This window comes from Sinocyclocheilus rhinocerous, unplaced genomic scaffold (genome assembly GCF_001515625.1).
Source record: "Sinocyclocheilus rhinocerous isolate Xijiao unplaced genomic scaffold, SAMN03320098_v1.1 scaffold65, whole genome shotgun sequence".
In the NCBI taxonomy this organism is placed as follows: domain Eukaryota; kingdom Metazoa; phylum Chordata; class Actinopteri; order Cypriniformes; family Cyprinidae; genus Sinocyclocheilus; species Sinocyclocheilus rhinocerous.
Genome location: NW_015662000.1, coordinates 820,538 through 840,639, shown reverse-complemented (window position 1 = coordinate 840,639; position 20,102 = coordinate 820,538). Strand labels below are relative to the sequence as shown.

Here is a 20,102-nt window from a genome sequence, read left to right as displayed (position 1 = left end):
CGTTTCAAAATAAGGTGGATACCTCCACAGCATAATTGTATTTGTACTAGTTAAAGCCCAGAACAGCCCTGAATGAATGGCCAGAATGACACTGATCATATTCAAACTTCTCTCGCTCTCTCTCTCTCTCTGATTCTCAATCTCTGCCAGGGTCAGAAATGAACTTTTTCTATTTTAGGTTTCAGACATTTAAATTAATTACTAACAAAAAAGACATTAGTTAAATGCATGGATTTGTGAGTTTGTTAAACACACTGGTGTCTAAGGAAAGCTGCAATAATAATCCTTTTAATTAAAATATGTGTTTTATTCACATAAAGGTTGTGTATTAAATATAAAGTTCACTCTGTTCTTCTCTTCTCTTCTTCAATGGTGACTTTTATGTATTTCGGGAGAAATGGGTGAATTTACGTGATGTTAATCCAAAGATCCGATTCTCTGAATGAGCATTATAAAGTTTTTTGTTTATGTAAGCCCCCCCCCATGTCGTGCGTCCTGGCGCTGGGACTGGGGGCAATATTATTTACCCCTGGAATAGACTTCCAGGAGCATTGTTTACCTTTTGTAAGGGCAATTTTTATAACAATATTATGTAATATAATTACCTTATTAAATGTTGTTTTTGTCAAATATTTAAATATAACCAGTTTCTTCAGTCAATCACAATACTATAGACTGCATTTAAAATGATTTACACAGGCTGTTTAATGCTGATTATGTACTGTATGTGCATTTACACAAAAACTGTGTAATGTAAAAAGCCAGAAAGGAAAAACACAGGAGCTCCTTAGTGAGTGAATAATAATATAACAAAATCATTGTTCTTTATGTTGTAATAATGATTATTAATTGATTAATAGAACGTTTTTTTTGGGTGGGGAGCGAGCATCTCATATTCTGGTCTGTGTTAAACATAACTATACTTTGACATTTTGTTGTACAACGTAAACTGCACACACTCACACCCCAAACATTCCTATAACATGTATTGAAAAATACATTTTCATTTTATAGCAAATATCAAGCTTTGTCAAGTTGTTTACCACAGACCCCGTTTTGTATGTGGCCTGACAGCAAAATAAGAGAAATGTTCATCAATATATTACTATTATAAACAAATAATAAACAAAACATGCATATATGTTCGTCATATCAATTACTTGGGTTATGACTGGGTTGGGACCTAAAATGGAACATCTGTAGAAAAGTGTAAATGCATTAGTTAGTTTTTTGTTTATTTTCTATAGTCCAAGTCATCAAGTTGTGGAAACATTACAGGAGTTTCCTTTTTAGAGCTATCCAAAATCACAGGTAGAATATGAGTTTTTGGAGGGCTCTTATTATGTAATGCAACATCAGACACAGTGTTGCCAACTGCTTTCAATTGAAAGTAGCTAAAACTGGAAATAACATTCTGGAGTGGTGTACTGTTAATCAAAAGTTGAACTTTTTTGTGGAAACGGAGTTTTCTTTTTATGTGAATTTGCAGATAAAGATGATTATGTGCAAGTTTATGAAAGGCTTTTATTTTGTTATTTCTCATCAGACAGTTATTTTCATATAATTTGGAAATTCTACATTTAATATTACTCAAAATTTGAAGTCATTTTCATCAGACCGTTTTTTTAAACATCTGTATTTATTTATTCATTATTGACAGAGACAACAAAACAGCATGGCGCTAGAATGACCGTGTTTTTCAAAGTGGAGGCTGGCCTGACCGCAGTCTATACTGCGTAACACAAGGATACTCGTGTGCTATAATAAAGTCAGATGTGCGATGTGGATACTGCATGGTATGCATAAAACTGAAGTCCATAATAATTTGTAAATTAGAGGTCTCTTATGTTGACACGTTGTGATGACTCTTATGAAGCAGAATTTAGTCATCTCAGACTCAGAGGCTGCGTTTACACTTTGGCGTTAACATATGCGATCTGTATCCGGATGTTGTCAACTTATGGGACACAAACCTGCCTGGTAGGATTAGTCTAAATGTTTTCGTGCAGTTTTTGAAAGGACATGTCAATTAGAACATGTAATTACTGAAAGAAGAAACGATTTATGTCAATAGGTTACCGTTTTCCTTTAAACTGCATTGACTACGACGATGTCAGTTATTGTTTAGCTTATTATTTTTCCTTATCGTTTCCCTTTCGCTCGTTGTGTTTTATTAGGTCACAGTCGTTCCGTTTGGTGTCAGTTACACAGTGAAGATCGAAGTTAGCCAGCCTCTTGTTTAAGTTGCTAAAAACAATGTAACGTTACTTAGTCGTATTCATATTTCATATATTTCGGAGCCTCCGTTGATTGAGGGTTAATTTTTAAAGAAGATTTTGTTAGTGTTTTACTGAACCGTTCAAAAGGTTGGATTTAAGTAGGTTCAAATCAATTCAATTTTTTTATGTTTTTTATTCCGCAAGGAGGCTTTAAATTGATTAGAAGTGCCATTTATAATGTTACAAAAAAATATATTTCAAATAAATACTATTCTTTTGAACTTTTTCTTCATCAAAGAATCCTGTAAAAAGTCTTTACAAAAATATTAAGGAGCACAACTTTTCCATACTGATAATAAAATATTTATTGAGCAACAAATCAGCATATTAGAATGATTTCTGGAGAATGTGACACTGAAGACTGTATAATGGCTGCTTTGCCATCACAGAAATATATTTAGCAAAATTTTACTAAAACAGAAAACGGTTTTCAAATTTTTTTCTCAATTAATAAATGCAGCCTTGGTGAACATAAGAAATGTCTTTCAAAAACATGACATCTTATGACCTCGATCAAATTTTTGGTAGTGTAAATGTTTTATTATTTATTTAATAATTGTTTAAATATGTATATGGAATTAAATTAGTATAACTGTTTGTCTAAATAGTTCACACTAAATCTTTTTAATGTCATTGAACAGGTCTTCAAAACAGACCTAGCAGAGAGATCAAATGTAATGAACGTTTTTTTTAACTCTTTATAGATACCTTGCTGAAGTGGCTGGGCACTTCTACACTTCTTCCTTACTTCTACAGCACTTCTCAAAAATCAACCTGAAGATTCAACCAAAGATTCATTCAGCAAGTGCATAATGCCACGATCAAAGGAAATTCCAGAAGATGTAAAAGAAAAGATAATTTTTTACCATAAGTCTGGTAAGGGTTACAAAGCTATTTCTAAAATTATGGGACTGCATCGATCCACTGTCAGAACTATAATTTCCAAATGGAAAACACTTGGAACAGTGATGAATCTTCCCAGGAGTGGTCGACCCACAAAAATTTCACCACGGACACAGCGGAAAATCATCCAGGAAGTCACAAAGAAACCCGAAATAACGTCCAAAGAACTGCAGGCTTCTCTTGCTTTAGCTAAAATCAAAGTTCATGACTCTACAATCAGACGGAGACTGGGCCAAATTAGGAAGCGCGAGATAGTGTCAAAACGAAAAACACTGCAGAAAAATAAAATAAATGCTTGTGTCTTGTTTGAAAATAATCTACAGGAAGATTCCCAAATTTATGAGGAAAATCTTTTAAAAACAGAAGTGGCAGAAGTGGACGTTTTTATTTGATATGAGTCCCATCATGTCCAGTGTAAAACAAACAGTCCTGCAACAATCCACAGTAAAAAGAAAAAAATGAATAAATGTATCTGTATTTACTTCTGGACCAGAAGTTCTGGTGACATATTCTTTACATTTTATTGCGTCAGGTATGAGTAGAACTCATATCTTTATACGTATAGCTTTATATCCACTGTATAAAACCTGACTGAAAAATAAGAAAAATATTCATCTATAGGCCTATTACTGTTTCTATGCAAAGGAAATAAAAAAGGCAATAAAAAACATGCCTGCAAATAATTGTCGTGTAATTTGTTTGAAATTCAGCTACATTTGTGTTTTGATTTCAACTGGATTATTACTAGGTGGGAACTGGAGGTTTATTTAGCCTTTTCTGTGAGCCATTTGTCAAGTTCTATGGTGCTTCTCATTTCTTATTTGTGCATTCTCTTTTCCTCGCTACCTTTCCTCGTGTCTTAGCTCCACCCCCTTAGGATACGAGGGAAGGATGCAAGGAAAGGAAATGAGGTCTAGAGCAATTGCTCTCCACCGACTGCGCTGATGAAAAGCACGATGGGAAATGACTTCTTCTTCTTTGGAATTTTTGTCGTATTCCACACCATAGGCACATACCGCCACCAACTGTTTATATTCATACATGGATGATAGTCCCGTCTCTATTCATATTTTATTTTATTGTTAATTTTATTTCGGGTTCACCCACGCTGTATTTCTGGCTGCTGCGTGTTCAGCTCCCATGCCAAGAAGATGGGAAATGACTGGCTGACGATACAGATTAATGCTCATTGGTTCAGACAACTGTGATGCTGCGTTCTCTTCTAAAATGTTTTATTTTTTATCTGATTCATGAGATTATGTGTTTAAATTAGGCATGAATATTCCCAAACACTATAACAGTTGCATCTCTGTGTGATAGCCGTGGCTCCTAGGATTTTTTTGGGGGGGCTGGAGCCCTGATTTATAAATGGTCTTTGAAGCCAAAATTCTCTTCTATTTTACTGGTGTTCAGTTGGATGTTTTTCTCCTTGCAACATAAGACAAAGTTCTCTACCAGTTCCATATACTCAAATTCATATTTTCGTCTCTCTTGAGATTGATTTTACAATGCAGGCTGCCTGAATGTCTTTAAATCGCTGCACTGACTGGAACACTGTAAAATGCTGTCTTTTTAGAACAAAATATTGCCACTTTGTGGCGAATACTTGCAACAACATAAAGCCCAGCGTTTCGAGATACATCCAGCTGCAGAACCCTTATTGAGTGTTTCTGAGAAATGTTGGCAGGTTGGTTATTGATAATAACATATTTTCCATTGTATTCTTCATCTAACTAAATAACTCAATACATCATATAATTATCCAAAAATGATCTGTCCTATTCTGCCCTATAAATTCCAGATTTGGTAATATGTCACTCACAAGATCTAAAGTGAGTAAGGTAACTAAATTAGTTGTAGATTCAGATTGTACTTGGAGCTATGTAGAGAATAAATGAATAAGAAAGTAATAATTGATAAGTCTTGTGTGAATGCTATTGGGGGTGGAATATGGGCGCTCAAGTTGGCGAACGCTAGGGGTCGATGTGGCGTAAAACGCCTCATTTGCTTTAAGCAGTGTCGCCAAGTCCGCTGTTTTCCAGGGGAACCTCGCCAAAAAACGTGTATTTTACCCCCCGGAACGTGATTTTTAACGGGGGATCCCCCTCGAAACGCCATTGGAATGCTTCCCACTCCAGTCCAGTTGGTGGCGGTAATACACCATAAGTTGGCTTGTCAACCGCCATAAAATCGTACAAGAAGAAGAAGAAGAAACGCCATTGGGCTAGTTTTAGGCTAGTTTTGAGTAGCAATTGGGCAGGTTTGGTTGTGAAACCCTGGATCTAAGGATTTCCAGTCAGCAACTGCATAGAAACTTCAGCCCATTAAAGCTGGACGTTAGAGAAGGGTAAGGTTAAATATAATTATTTATCTAACAGACACTTCGTTTTGGCATGACATATAATGATCTGAGGATATTTGTCCATTTACCGAGAAGGCAAATATTTTGGGTTTTCTTCAATAGTTAGCCAGTAACGTTAGAAAGCTTAAATCTGTGGGTGCAGGTGAATAATAGATGTGTTATTTAAGTTATCTTCAAATGCCACTCGTTTATTTGGCATTATATGTCTTAATATTTCTGTTCAGCGGCTCTTCAGCAGGGTAACTGAAGCTAACTAGCTGTTAGCTTTCATTGCTAATGCAATTGCTATTGATGTTGTTTACAAATATTGTGGTCAAACTAATTATTATCTTGAAATTATCACACGTTAAATTGTAAATCTTTGGGTTGACAAGGAGTCGATTTTGTCGAATTTCGATTCATTTAAACGATTCAGTTTAATTATATACACTATTTAGTTAATCAACAATTAATAAATAGTTTTATGTGAAAATAATGGAAGTTTACATGCAGTGAAAATATTTTATTTCAGTTGTGGTAATGTAATGTTTTGCCAAATGCTTCAACAGTTTGAGTATGTTCGACTTGAGATCTTTGAATTATGATGGTGTATGATATGTACTATACTGTAAATAAACTTCCCTTGCCTCACCAAGACTAGGGCTGCATTTCCCAAAAGCACCATAAGCCTAAATTGATCATAGCTCCATTGGTGGCTTTTGCTTTTGGGAAACGCAGCCCAGAGCGATCATGCAGTCACCAGAGTTAAATATTTTATTTGCTTTTTCATAGATACCTTGCTGAAGTGGTTGGGCACCCTAGATCAGCCTTCAGCTCCATCTGAGGACAGCAAGCACTACTTCTATTGAATCTTATTTTGATCCTTAGCCATTAAACAGACATAAAGTTGCCAGCACAAAGGGTCTGTAAATGCACAATGGCACGGTCAGGTGAAATTTCAGAAGATATCAAAGAAAAGATCATTTCTTACCATAAGTCTGGTAAGGGATACAAATCCATTTCAAAGATTATGGGACTTCACAAATCCACAATCAGATCTATAATCTGCAAATGGAAAACACTTGGAACAGTGATGAATCTTCCCAGGAGTGGTCGACCGCCAAAAATCTCAACAAAGGCCGAACGTAAAATCATCAAGGAAGTCACGAAGAAACCCGAAATAACGCCCAAAGAACTGCAAGCTTGTCTTGCCCTAGCTAAAGTCAACGTTTCTGAAGTTACAATCAGACGAACACTGGGGAAATTAGGCTATGTGAGAGAGTATGAAACTGAAAACCAATGCAAAAAAGAATAAGGTTTCGATGAGAATGTTTAATCCAAAAGTGTTTATGTAAATGTTTAAAGCCAAAAGTGGAGTTTTCTATATAAAATGAAAAGGCCTACAGCATCATAAGTCAAACTCTTGTGTTCTACACTATTGTGTTCTGTACTATACAGTATTTTTCTTACAAAGAAAAAATGTTGTTCAGCAATATTGTTATTCCGATGGAAATGAAATAAAATGTTTAAAGTATAAATTGTGTGTCATTTAGTTAATTTAGGTTATGATATGACTGGTTGGGATATGTGCAATGAAATTAATCTGCTCTTTTGTATCGATTAGAAACTAGGTTTTTCTTTTTAAAACATTGTTTCCATTAAAATGTCTTCATACTGCTGCATTTACAATAAATGATTAAATAAATAAACATTGTGGATATTGCGTAACTATTTGATATGTGCAACATAAAACATTTTAGTCACTTTATAGTACTTAACAGACATTATTATATATACTGTATATATATACTATCCAAAATATATAGGAGGGTAATGTAAAGAAGTGGGTGAACACTAGATATTGGGAACACTACTGTATTTGAACAAAATGCATTAAATGACTATATTACAATCGACACTGGGTGTACTGGGGTTTGCGAAGGCTCTGTATTATCAAATTTCACTTTAAAAAATAAAAAAAGTTTCACAAAAAAGCCAAGACAAAAATCACTCATGAAAGGAATAAATTGGCAACTATAGATGTAGTGGAGGTATTTAGAAAATAAATAACAGAAATAAGTTTAAAATATATGAATGATGGGGGACAAAAAATGTGATAATAGATCATGCTTGGTTGATACAGTTGAGATGGTCCTTACTGCAGACCACAAGATCCAGGGGGCATGGTTGGATCCAGATCCAACTCCTCCCACCTTACATATACCTAAACCTACCCGTCTCCACCCCCTGATCCCTAAACCCACCCATCTCCACCCCTTAACTTACCAATCTCCACCCCCTAGATGTAGATCTAACCACGCCCCCTGGATCTTGTGTTCTGCAGTGAGGGGCTACTGATACAGTTTGACATTATGGACACTAGGGAACTCAATGTCGCCGTATGTCTCAGTGAACACTAGAGGTCGCTGTATTTCTCTGAGCTGTGGCGTATGACGCTTCACTCGGTCTAATACGGAATTCCCAATCTCCTCCAGTCATATACACAGACAGCATTGGGCCTCAAGCTCCTGCAGCTCGACATTAGAAACGGACACAGGTAAGATTGAATATCTTTATATACCTGTCAGCCACCCCGGTTTGGCTGGACATGTAACTATACGGAGATATTTGTCCATTTATCGAGAAAGAAGGCAAACGTTTTTGTGCTATTACAAACGATTTAATGAATAGGTGGCCATTTTACATCAATATCTCAAAAGCGTCGCCGTTTTAGAGCAGTAGGTTGATAGCAAGTCTTGTTTGTCTTATTTTTTAGGTTATATTTTAATGTCAGTTGTTTAATTGACCTTAATATGTCTTAATAGTTCTCCTCAGCGGCAGTTTACCAGGGTAACGTTATCTGAAGCTAGCGAGCTGCTACCTATCATTGCTAATGTATTGATACTGTTTAGAAAAATACTACATTAAAATAGGCATGAAATTAACACACGTTGTATATTTAAGATGTTAACATGCTCTTCTTGGTCAAGTCTATGATGGGGACCTAAAGCTGAGGCCGACTGAAGAATGAACAGTCAATTACCCACATTTACATTAATTTTGCTGTCTCAGATGCCTAGCTAGACAACATTGTTGGGCCAAAATGCTGTCTACTAGGTAGGCAGCTCAGTAGTTTTTAGAGACTGCCATACGTGACCCAGAATTGGTTTTATTTTGAAGTTTCCTAAACCTCATGTGCCAGTGTATGGTATGTTTCCTTCTGAAATTAGAAAGATTTTCCATGAGGATGGTTTATGAATCATGTTAATTGTGGCTTGCTTTGTTGGCTAAGGCGTCCTCAGATGTCAAAAAAGATCAGTAGATGTAGTACATGAATTGTTTTTCAATAGAGACTGTCATGATAGTCATGGGGATTTGAGTTTTTTCTACTCCACAAAAAAGAATTGCTTTTGTCACACATAAACAATGTTATGTTCAAGCTTATGATGAATAAGCTGACAGGTAAAGAAAAGTATTCAGTGTCTAATGCCCGTCTCAGGCAAGTGGCTTCATTAAGTTTTGTTTTGAATCAGTCATAATATAAGCTTGATTCAACCCACAGTTTATGAGCCAAAAGTGAAAATTCTGTCATGGTTTACTCACCCTCATGTCTTTCCATACTTGTATGACTTTTCTTTTTCTTCTGTGGAGCTCAAAAGAAGTGGGGTTTTTTTTCATAAAATGGAAGCTGATAGTAATCAAAACTATTTGGTTACCATCATTTTTCAAAATATCTCGGTTTGTGTTCCACAGAAGAAAGAAATTGATTCTGTGTGATTAGCTTTTACCTTAAATTACTTAAAGTACTTCTGGGTTGTACTGGGACTGTAATTGTTGGGATTTTGACAATTTACAGATCACATGTTTGATTTCATGGAAATATCCCACTGATGAATGTGGGTCAGAAAGTCTAGCCTTGCTTTGGCTCAACTAATAAGATTAAATGTGACCAGACTCAAGCAGTTTGACATTCACAAACTGTTTTCCCACAATGATCAGGAAAAGCACTTGAGTGTCACTGCCTTAAATGTACTGAAATATTATGGGTAATGAATGACTCTTACAGCTATTATTAAGAGCTGTTGCACTTATTCAGAGACTAATAGATAAGTTTAGACACATGTATTGTAAAGCTGTTTGTATATGTGTGTAGTGGAGCAAGGGAGCATTAAAAGTCATTGTCCTCTTCAACCGCCTGCATCTTTTATATGTGTCACCATAAGCTGGGCTGATCCTGACGGTGTGACGCCACTCCAACTTTTTTATTTGCCCCGCTGTAAAACCTCTCGTTCTCTGGGTCAGTGATTTAGCAGGGCTGGGTCAGTTGTGGGACTTTGCTTTTCTTGATTTACAATTTATCAGATCTTTGAGCATTTACATCTAAACATGACTTAATGTCTGTATCCTCACAGCTACATTTTTATCACTCAAAGATGTTTTTAATGAACTTAGTCTCATACATATAGGTCTATTGGTCAGTGGAGTTAGTTCTGCTGGCAATAGAAACAGCTGTCTGTAAACAAGAAGCCTTAGAAAGAACGATGTGGGAAATGCTATTAATAACCCAGCTAAACCCAATCCTGCTGGTCACATGTTTTGATGCACCAGCCCTCGGTCGCTCTTGCTTCTCTGACATGTGGCATCTCGAACGTCACAACATGTAAACAATGACCGGCAAGATTCAGATCCTCTGCACCACAACACACAGCAGTCAGACACGCAGCTAAATATAACACTGACCCAACACTTGTCATTTCACATGAGCTGTGGAATGATGTTTAGTTTCCCATGAGTCTCCTATTAGGTTTGCTTTTTCTCCTAAAGGGTAAAGTCATGGATTTTCAACCAGCTTTGTATTGTTACAGTTTCTCAGCATCAGTATATTAAACGAACCATGTGTATTATGTTTCCATGTTACCTACACCAAGATATCCCCATTTGTTTGTCAGCTAACATCATTTACGTCATCCAACAGACTTTTAACAGCTCCAGGGAAAACAACAGATTGTACTTCTGCGTTTTTATATCCCTGCTCATGGATAATCTGATCGAACCCTATGTATTAAGGGCTTCTTTTTTTGCCACATACTTTTTTCTCTGTTTTCTCTAGTCTTGCAGCACCCATTAAAAAAAAAGCATTACGTTTCTACTGCATAGACAGATAACTTTTATTAAAAGCCCATCTTGCCAGCGATGAATGGCCTCTTTAAATATGAATACAAGTACTAAAGTTCCTTTTTCTTGGTTCTTGCTTTTGTATTTACCTACAGGATAAGCTAGTTCTGCCCTATTTAACACCTGTAAATGCTGCTTATAATACTGCATGTCATTCATAACTTCATGCATAACCTGTTATATCCATCATAATGAAAATAATATTCCCTGTTTTATGGTTATTTTCATGTTGCACTTCTTTAAAATGGCAGTGAGTGTGGTTATTTAATTTCAAACCTGATTTGTTTGCTCTCCCAGATACCGTGCTGAAGTGTTTGGACTGTGCTGTAACCCTAGAGCAGCCTGCAGCACCATCTGTGAAGTGTAGCGGTACTCATCCCTGACCTGATCCTGTCTGAAGGCTCTCCAGCATGGTGGACTACATGTGAAGCAGCAGTGTTCTGGAGCAGAACGGGGAGAAGAGAGGATTTATCTGACGCGAGCAGACCGGTACAGAGACAATGTCATCCAACAGAGGCCAGAACAACCACGGGCTCAAACAGATTGGGCTGGACCAGATCTGGGATGACCTGAGATCAGGAATACAGCAGGTCTATACACGCCAGAGCATGGCTAAGGCACGCTACATGGAACTCTATACGTATCTTACCAGGCACCGCGGGATTAATGGGGGCAGCAGCTGTGGCCAGCACACTGAAAGGCTTTGTCTTTTTAGGTGTGGTACCATGTGTGTGAATTTTGCACTTGTATTGAGAATAAGACCTCGGCTTATGAGGAAAACCCTTTGAATGGTTTGGGTTGCTGTAGTATACATTGCATTGCTTGTTTCATTGATGGGCAATTGGTTTGAGGGTATGCAAGGTTGTATTGAAAGGCAATGTTTTATATTGCTATGAATGAGTGATAATTATGTGCTATTCAAAGTACATCAACTTTTTCTCACTCATTGTGTAAGTTCTGAAGCTGGGATTTATAAGTTTATCTCAGGCCTGAAAGTTTGCTCGATGAAATTTCACGGTCGAAATCCTGTCATTTCAGGGTGAAGCTGTGTGGTCGGGAGTTTTGTGTAAAAGGGTGAAAATTTCTTTGTGCAGATTTTTTTTTTTATTTGATCGCACGAATTCATCTTGTTGACCAACAGAAAACTGCTTGATTTGAAAGTGATTTCTGTGCTTCATAAATCACTACACTATTGACAATAGACAATGAATCTTTTTTGCATTATGTGGAGTGATTATTATTTGTTCTTTAATATTACAGAACATTAAATCATTGAGTGTAATATGCTATTTTAAATGAGCTTCATAGCCATTTCTTTTTCTTTTTTTATTGACTGCATATTATAGCTTTGGCTGGCCTGTTCATTATTTAAAAAAAATTGAACAAACAAATCAGTTAAAATTAGGTCTCAATTAACTAAAAATTGTAATCAAATTAATTGCATAGTATTGCAATTAATTAAATAAACAGGTCAACTGATTTCAGACTGATTCAGCATAAGTGCCCAGGATAATATGCGTCACATAAATATAATGCAGAAAAAGTGGATTATTATTATTTATGCAAAATTACTTTGCAATGTTCCGTATTTAGGTTTAATTTATTTTCATCTGTTCTATCTATTTACTAAGATAAAAAAATTTAACATTGAATTTCTTAAATCTACTGTGAAATATGTGAATGTCTTTTAACAATATTAGACAAACCAATCATTGGTCTGGCTCTATTAATTTGTACTTGCCGAGAAACCCCCCCAAATCATAAGACATTGTTATTGTATCATTAAAATGAAACAAAATGTGGCTTTAGAAGTCAGTGCAGTTTTTTCTTTTTTAATATCAACATGAAATAATTAATCTATTTGTTGAGTAAATTGTGAATTGCAAAACAGTGTAAAATGAAAGTGCATGGTGTTAATACATTTTAATTGACCCTTTTATAATCCCAGGCGTCTCCCAGCCCATGTGTTCCACTTTATAGCTCTTCAAAGCAGTTTGTGTCTGGGAAATTAAAACTTTGACAAGGACCTCTGTCCACATTCAAATTTGCAGTTTTGCATTTCACCCACTATAGTGCCACATCAAACACAGGGGCGTAATTACTCTTGAGTTTCATCTGCCACCCACAGCTGTCATTCTCCTCTGTATCTCCAGTTATGCATTTTCTTTGTCTGCGTGTGGCCCTGTGTGTACCCAAAGAACTTTCTGCTGTTGTTGCAGGTTTCTTTAGCGCTGATCAGAAACTGAGCCTCAGCATGTAGTTTGTAGTGTCAGAGTGGAGCTCACGGTTAGTGGTAAAGGTGTCATAATTGGCTCTCAGAAAAACTAATACACTAAAAAACAGAAATAGTTCTAGTTATCACCGTTTACGTGGTCATGACCTTTCAGCTACTGCACTGAGACATAACAGCTTGCAATAAATACCCATGTAGAGGACATGTAATATTGTGAACTTGTTTCCGTCTTGAGATACGTAAGAGCTTCTCTAGATGGCTTCTTGCATGTCAGAGTAGATCAGTCTATTAAAACAGAAGTTTTCTCAAGGGCTGAATGGTTTTCTCAAGGTACTGCTTCATTCTTGTTTAATATTGAGCAGCTGACCTTTGGCTTTGAACTTGGGCAATCTTGGAAATAGTACAAGTTTCTTTAAAGATTTGTTCTGTTTCCCCATTTATTTTTTCTTGTAGGGTTTAAGGTGTGTTAGAACTTAAGTGTCCACAAACTGTTATGGAATAAGTTTTGTCTTCAGTGTTGTAAAATAGATTTGAATTTTGTCTAAATTACATTAATGCTAAGCAAAGAAATGTGCTCAGTCCACATAGGAGTTTGCATTCATGCTTTTCATATTAGATTCTGACGTGTTCAAGAACACTCATAGGAGTAAATCCTCCTACGTGTCTATCTGATACTATTAATCCACAGTATGTTTATTCATTTTTGTACTCTGATACAGCTACAAAGACAAAGCTACTTGGCATCTGAAACAGAAAGCATCATCATTATTGAATGGCATCCCGTCAGTGTAAAAATGTGCTAATATGTCTGTTTTGTGAGCTGCCTGTTATCTTTTACTCCTATACGATCTTAAGACTTTAACCTACTGTTCAGACATGTGTATAACTACTGTACCAGCGTGCACCAGTCCAACCAGGCCAGGGGTGCTGGCATCCCCCCCTCCAAACCCTCCAAGAAAACGGCCACACCTGGCGGGGCACAGTTTGTCGGACTAGAACTCTACAAAAGACTGAAAGAGTTTCTGAGGAGCTATCTGACAAACCTTCTCAAGGTAATAGCCTACGGTGTGTTTATTGTTCAGGGTGCCATGATGCATTGGTGATCATATTGTTCAGGTGATTTTTAATTAGTATTTAAAGCAGACACTGTTTGTTTGCACTGGCCATAACAGAAAAGGAGAAATTATATTAAATATTAAATAAATTATTAGCTATTGATATGGTTTGTTGTACTTGAATATCGCAAATTTTAGTGAGGTGGCTTGATTTTTTTTTTTTCGCTAGAATGGATAACAGTGTGAGTTGTTGTCACTTCTCCCCCTGTTTCTCTCCTCCATCTGTCTGTGTCTGGCAGGATGGAGAGGACCTGATGGATGAGAGCGTTCTGAAGTTCTACACGCAGCAGTGGGAGGACTATCGCTTCTCCAGTAAAGTGTTAAATGGGATCTGTGCTTACCTCAACAGACACTGGGTGCGCCGAGAGTGTGATGAGGGACGGAAAGGAATTTATGAAATCTACTCGGTACGAGAAACTGTACATGCCCCTGCCTGACTCATAGATTCCTGTTTTACATTTCCACGCATTGTGTTCATGACGTGGATTAATGGCTATAGTGTATTGTAGTTTAGCTATATTTATTGCTCATAATAGCCAATGCACACCTGAGATCACACATCAGCTGTATCTGGTGTGTGAATTAACACTGGCCCTGGGTCTTTTTGAGGGAGTTGATGACAACTGTCTCTTGACCAATGGGCTTGGTGCATTGGCACTAAATCATTAGATGAGCATTACTAAATCATTAGTAAAGCATTAGTTTATCTTGTGCATGTGTTGCTAACCTAAATGATTGGTTTACTGTGCTGTATTCTGTTGATGAAACTATAATTAAATAATTTACTTAATTGTTTAATAATGATGATGATAATACATAATTATAATTTGTTGTTGTTGTTAGTTTTATAGATGTTTTATTATTGTTGTTGTAATTAGATTTGTTTTATAGTAATGGTAATAATAATTATTCATCATCATAAAAACAAATCTTATTACTTCATAAATATAGTCTTTTATCATATTGCAGTTCTAAAAAAAAAAGGTAGTTTTATTAAAGCCTCTTTGCCTTGTGTCTCATCACATAAAAACAGTAATCTAATAATTTCTAATAATGTTTCTCCTTCACAGCTTGCTTTGGTCACTTGGAGAGAGTGCTTATTTAGACCTCTAAACAAGCAGGCAAGTTATTTATTGGCAATTTATAACATTCCATTTGTAAGATATGTTTCTTAAATTTTCATCAGACATTAAATACCCTGTCTTTTCTTTTGTATAGGTGACAAATGCTGTGTTAAAACTCATTGAGAAGGAGAGAAATGGCGAGACTATTAACACCAGACTCATCAGTGGAGTGGTGCAGTCCTACGGTGAGTGTGGTAGCCTTACATTTACATCTCTTCTATGCTGGCCTCTCAAAAATTTGCATAATTCATTATATTGTTAATTCCGTCTGAGCCAGCTGTTGTCCCTTAAGGATATTTTCAAATCTTGTTTGGGTAAAATAAACAGTGCTGTCTGGACCTTTGAAGCATCATGTTGTGATTTGGTTTGTCTTTTCCAGTTGAATTGGGCTTGAATGAGGATGATGCGTTTGTGAAGGGGCCGACATTATCAGTTTACAAGGAGTACTTTGAGACGCAGTTTTTGGCTGACACAGAGCGCTTCTATACACGGGAAAGCACAGAGTTCCTCCAGCAAAACCCTGTTACTGAATACATGAAAAAGGTAAACTAGAGTTCAGATTCAAGTCTGACATTATAATATAAATTGCAGTGCATTTTATGGGAAATTTGGTTTTATTACATTAAGTGCACATTTCTTATTATGTGTTGCAGGCAGAGGCACGGTTGCTGGAGGAGCAGCGAAGGGTGCAGGTGTATCTCCACGAGAGCACACAAGACGAGCTGGCTCGCAAGTGTGAGCAGGTCCTCATCGAGAAACACCTGGAGATCTTCCACACAGAGTTCCAGAACCTTCTAGACGCTGATAAGAATGAAGGTCAGTCCGTGCTGCATTGTCACCTTCATTCGGGCAATATCTTAAGATTTCGAACACATAACAACATGTTCAGTTTGACAGTTAATACACGTTCTGTATAATTACAGATCTCGGTCGGATGTACAACCTTGCTTCCCGGATCACGGACGGACTGGGTGAGCTCAAGAAACTCTTGGAGTCCCACATTCATAATCAAGGGCTGGCTGCCGTTGAGAAGTGTGGAGATTCAGCGCTCAATGTAAGTTCTAGTGTTACAACATAAAGCCACAGTGACTGTGTGGACAATATTTTCGGGCTGTAGAGAGCAATTCAAAATTGTATTGATTTAACTTGTCTAAAAATGAGCCAAACCGGATGTAAACACAGCTAAACCTAAATTCCCTGATCTTGGGCCCTCACTTCATTGTATAACAGGTCTATTCTTTCCATGACAATTCTCTTTCATCTGACTATACACGTAATTGTGTTTCAAAGACATGACTCACCTTGGCTTTATGTCATTCAGTATTCAGTAGAAATCCAAGTACCATTTTCTCAAAGCCAAACCAGAAATATTTAACTCTATTAATACTGGATATCTTTTTTCATCTTTGTGCATGTTTTCCTGTATCTCTGTTCGATTCAGTTACTGTAACATCTTAATTTGATCACAGTTTGAACTGCCACTGCTTGTTTTCCAGGATCCCAAAATATATGTGCAAACAATCTTGGATGTTCACAAGAAATACAATGCTCTCGTCATGTCTGCGTTCAATAATGATGCTGGGTTTGTGGCAGCACTCGATAAGGTTTGTGATCTATATTAAAGGTCAGTTTTGTTGGTTTTGAGCTATTGTGTTTATTTATAGCGCTGGTGTAACTTTCACTCTGCTGCTCTCCAGGCCTGTGGAAGATTCATTAATAATAATGCGGTAACGAGGATGGCGCAGTCCTCCAGCAAATCTCCTGAGCTTCTGGCCAGATACTGCGACTCCTTACTGAAGAAGAGGTGAATTGTCTTATTCATATTCCCATCCTTGATCTGTTTACATGTGAATCTGACAATGAAATCTAGTGAAAGTCTGGTACATTATTACAAACACATCAGTTTATGTTTTAGGATTTATCGAATAATAAAAAGAAGCAGCTTTAGAATTTAAAGGGCACCTATTATGCCCCTTTTTACAAGATGTAATATTGGTCTTTGGTGTCCCCAAAATGAGTCTGTGAAGATTCAGCTCAAAATACCCCACAGATCATGTATTATAACATGTGGAAAATGTGATTTTTGGGGCGCGTCTAAAAAAAAAAAAGCTATTTTGGTGTGTATCACTTTAAATGGAAATGAGCAGCATATTCCCGCCCTGTCTTCGGAAGAGGGCATAGCATATACATTTCTGCTTTGCATACCTACAGCAGTAAACAGCCGGTAGAAGCAACAGAGCGAGAGAACCGGTGTTCAGCTGTACATGTACGAACCGGAGTCAGACACCGATGAAGGAGAGACTCTGGCAGAAGAAACACCTAAAGAATGAACCAGGACGTCTTGGAATGGTTTTTTGATACATTTATGTACTTGTAGAGTTTTTACAGCTCATTTGCAATGACAGATGAGCAACACACATACACACAAATACTTTGATATCGTTCGCTATGCGCTTTAACGAAACGACGTGTACACAAACGGAAACTATGGTAATGCAGGACTGTGAGTCAGCGGCCATGTGCTGGGCCACTGCTCCGAGAATCAGTGCGATTCTAATGAGACTGATTTGGTTTAATGGGGATTAAGAAATGAGTGGGTGGATTTTTATCATTGTAGGGTGGTTGTGTTCACACTGCCAACACACATTTATGTCCAAACAAACATAATTTTGCATAATGGGTGCCCTTTAAAAAAACTCAAGAATGAAAACTGCATTAGCAAGAGACTATGTAAAATTCCACCAAAAATAATCCATTGCATGAGCTCAAAAGATAAAATTGGACATTATAAATGTCTAGGAAAGCTTGTGTTTGCTTTTAGGGTTTGGCAAGTGTTTAGTATTTAGGAATATTCATAACACAGATGATTTAATGGAGTGTGTGTTTCATTTAGTTCAAAGAATCCAGAGGAGGCTGAGCTAGAAGATACTCTCAACCAAGTGGTGAGTTTCACTGTACTCCACTGAGATTAAAGATCAGATTTTAAAAGTTCCTTAATGTGTTATGGATCTCTTACCTGAATTCACAACACTCTTAACAGTTAATGTTTGCTCCATTTATTAATGTGTTGTTGTTAAATGCTGCCATATCAAGTCAGTTTTTTTTATCCCCAGATTCTGTTATTCCCCCAAATTCTGTTTTCCATGTGTGTGTGTATATATGTATATATATTATTAGAAATAATAATGTATGTCTGTATATCAAGAACTTTGTTAAACACTTTTCAAATAGATGCCCAAGTACATGTAGTTAATTAATATTACTCAGTATTTAAATGTATAATTACACTATAACAAGGACACCTTAAAGTGTAACCGAATATAGTTTTGACATTTCCATTCTTATATCATCCTTTTTTTTTTTTTTACATTTTGTATAATCCAAATTCTTGCAAACATCATTCATTTTTGTCAGTCTGATCAAATAACGAGTCAAGAAACAGATTGTGGTTGATTATTGCTTTCATTTTCTTTTTGTTATGAACGGCACATGCCGTATTCTTTCCAGGTGTTCTGTGCATACAGAAAATCTGCAGTCTGTGCGCATTATGCATATCGTACACACAAATTACTGAAAGTCAGTCAGTTCATGTCGTATTAATGTGTGACTGATATTAAGATTCTCCAACATCCTTCATCGTCAGATGGTGGTTTTCAAGTATATTGAGGATAAAGACGTGTTCCAGAAGTTCTATGCCAAGATGCTGGCCAAAAGACTGGTGCACCAGAACAGTGCCAGCGACGACGCCGAGGCCAGCATGATCTCCAAACTGAAGGTGTGTGCACTTGTTTAGTGAAGATGGCTCACTTTACTGCTCCTCTTTTATTTCTAATAGATGCTTAACACCGTTTTTTCTTCTGTCCACCCTCAGCAAGCATGTGGTTTCGAGTACACCTCCAAACTACAGCGCATGTTCCAGGACATCGGTGTCAGCAAAGACTTGAATGAGCAATTCAAAAAGCACCTTTCCAACTCTGAGCCTTTGGACTGTAAGTGCTCCACACTCCTCCTGTTTGTTCGTGTTTTTATAATGTAGCATGCATGCGATCATTACCGATTAATAAAATCCGGCTCCATCTGTCTCGCAGTGGATTTCAGTATCCAGGTTCTGAGCTCTGGCTCGTGGCCGTTCCAACAGTCTTGCACGTTCGCTTTACCATCTGAGGTGAGATGCTCAGACGCTTAACCCTGTAATTTTCCAAGTGCTTCACACCCTTCCACAAGCTGAGAATAATGTGTGATTACACTTCCAGTTGATGATAGTTTTTCAACGCCTTTGTTTTTCACAGTTGGAGCGGAGTTACCAAAGATTTACAGCTTTTTATGGAAGTAGACACAGCGGGCGGAAGTTGACATGGCTTTACCACCTATCCAAAGGGGAGCTGGTCACCAACTGCTTCAAGAACAGATACACTCTGCAGGTTTGTCTTCTTCATGGCTGCATCATGTCAGTGGTAATTCATAGCATGTAAGGCTGTAGGCCATGTGTTTGTTTGTTTGTGTGTGTCGTGTCCCCGCAGGCCTCCACCTTCCAGATGGCCATCCTGCTCCAGTTCAACACAGAGAACAGCTACACCGTCCAGCAACTGGCCGACAGCACACAGATCAAAATAGTGAGTGCAGTGCCATTGCTTTATATCCCCATCTCATTCACATAAATCAATCAGTGAACTTTGATCTCCATCTCATATAAAATTCATACTCGGAACAAAAAGAAACGGTAACAGAAACAGCAATTACATCTATGTGAAGTCCCACTAGTTAAAGTCCCCATGAAATCAAAATTAAAGTTTTTTTGGGTGTTAGTATCAATATGTTAGTCTTAAGGTTATCTATAAGGCAGTGTGCTCCAAAACAGTGACAAAATTCGCATTTAGAAGATATAAGCATTCCAAGCTTGCAGTTCGTCACTTCCGCCAAAACGGCTCAACG

The 20,102-nt window shown here is 37.2% G+C and overlaps 1 protein-coding gene and 2 long non-coding RNA genes across 3 annotated transcripts in view; all 3 read left to right on the top strand.

Moving 5' to 3' along the window:
* Positions 1 to 1,896: 1,896 nt before the first annotated feature.
* On the top strand, positions 1,897 to 3,415 carry LOC107727222 (uncharacterized). Its single transcript, XR_001638334.1, has 2 exons — positions 1,897 to 1,980; positions 2,984 to 3,415. It is a non-coding gene; the product is annotated as an uncharacterized LOC107727222 (long non-coding RNA).
* A 1,992-nt stretch (positions 3,416 to 5,407) lies between these two features.
* LOC107727221 (uncharacterized) lies at positions 5,408 to 7,029 on the top strand. Its single transcript, XR_001638333.1, has 3 exons — positions 5,408 to 5,529; positions 6,316 to 6,839; positions 6,901 to 7,029. It is a non-coding gene; the product is annotated as an uncharacterized LOC107727221 (long non-coding RNA).
* Positions 7,030 to 7,974: 945 nt separating this feature from the next.
* LOC107727219 (cullin-1-like) overlaps positions 7,975 to 20,102 on the top strand; it is a 14,855-nt gene continuing 2,727 nt past the window's right edge. The window contains exons 1-17 of the mRNA XM_016537009.1: positions 7,975 to 8,080; positions 10,996 to 11,338; positions 13,806 to 13,983; positions 14,286 to 14,453; positions 15,117 to 15,167; positions 15,265 to 15,355; positions 15,550 to 15,713; positions 15,824 to 15,986; positions 16,094 to 16,224; positions 16,667 to 16,774; positions 16,868 to 16,974; positions 18,064 to 18,112; positions 18,814 to 18,945; positions 19,042 to 19,159; positions 19,259 to 19,335; positions 19,460 to 19,591; positions 19,691 to 19,783. Of these exons, the coding sequence (XP_016392495.1) occupies positions 11,199 to 11,338; positions 13,806 to 13,983; positions 14,286 to 14,453; positions 15,117 to 15,167; positions 15,265 to 15,355; positions 15,550 to 15,713; positions 15,824 to 15,986; positions 16,094 to 16,224; positions 16,667 to 16,774; positions 16,868 to 16,974; positions 18,064 to 18,112; positions 18,814 to 18,945; positions 19,042 to 19,159; positions 19,259 to 19,335; positions 19,460 to 19,591; positions 19,691 to 19,783 (1,902 nt within the window). The 5' untranslated portion in view covers positions 7,975 to 8,080; positions 10,996 to 11,198. The remainder of the gene's footprint in view (positions 8,081 to 10,995; positions 11,339 to 13,805; positions 13,984 to 14,285; positions 14,454 to 15,116; positions 15,168 to 15,264; positions 15,356 to 15,549; positions 15,714 to 15,823; positions 15,987 to 16,093; positions 16,225 to 16,666; positions 16,775 to 16,867; positions 16,975 to 18,063; positions 18,113 to 18,813; positions 18,946 to 19,041; positions 19,160 to 19,258; positions 19,336 to 19,459; positions 19,592 to 19,690; positions 19,784 to 20,102) is intronic.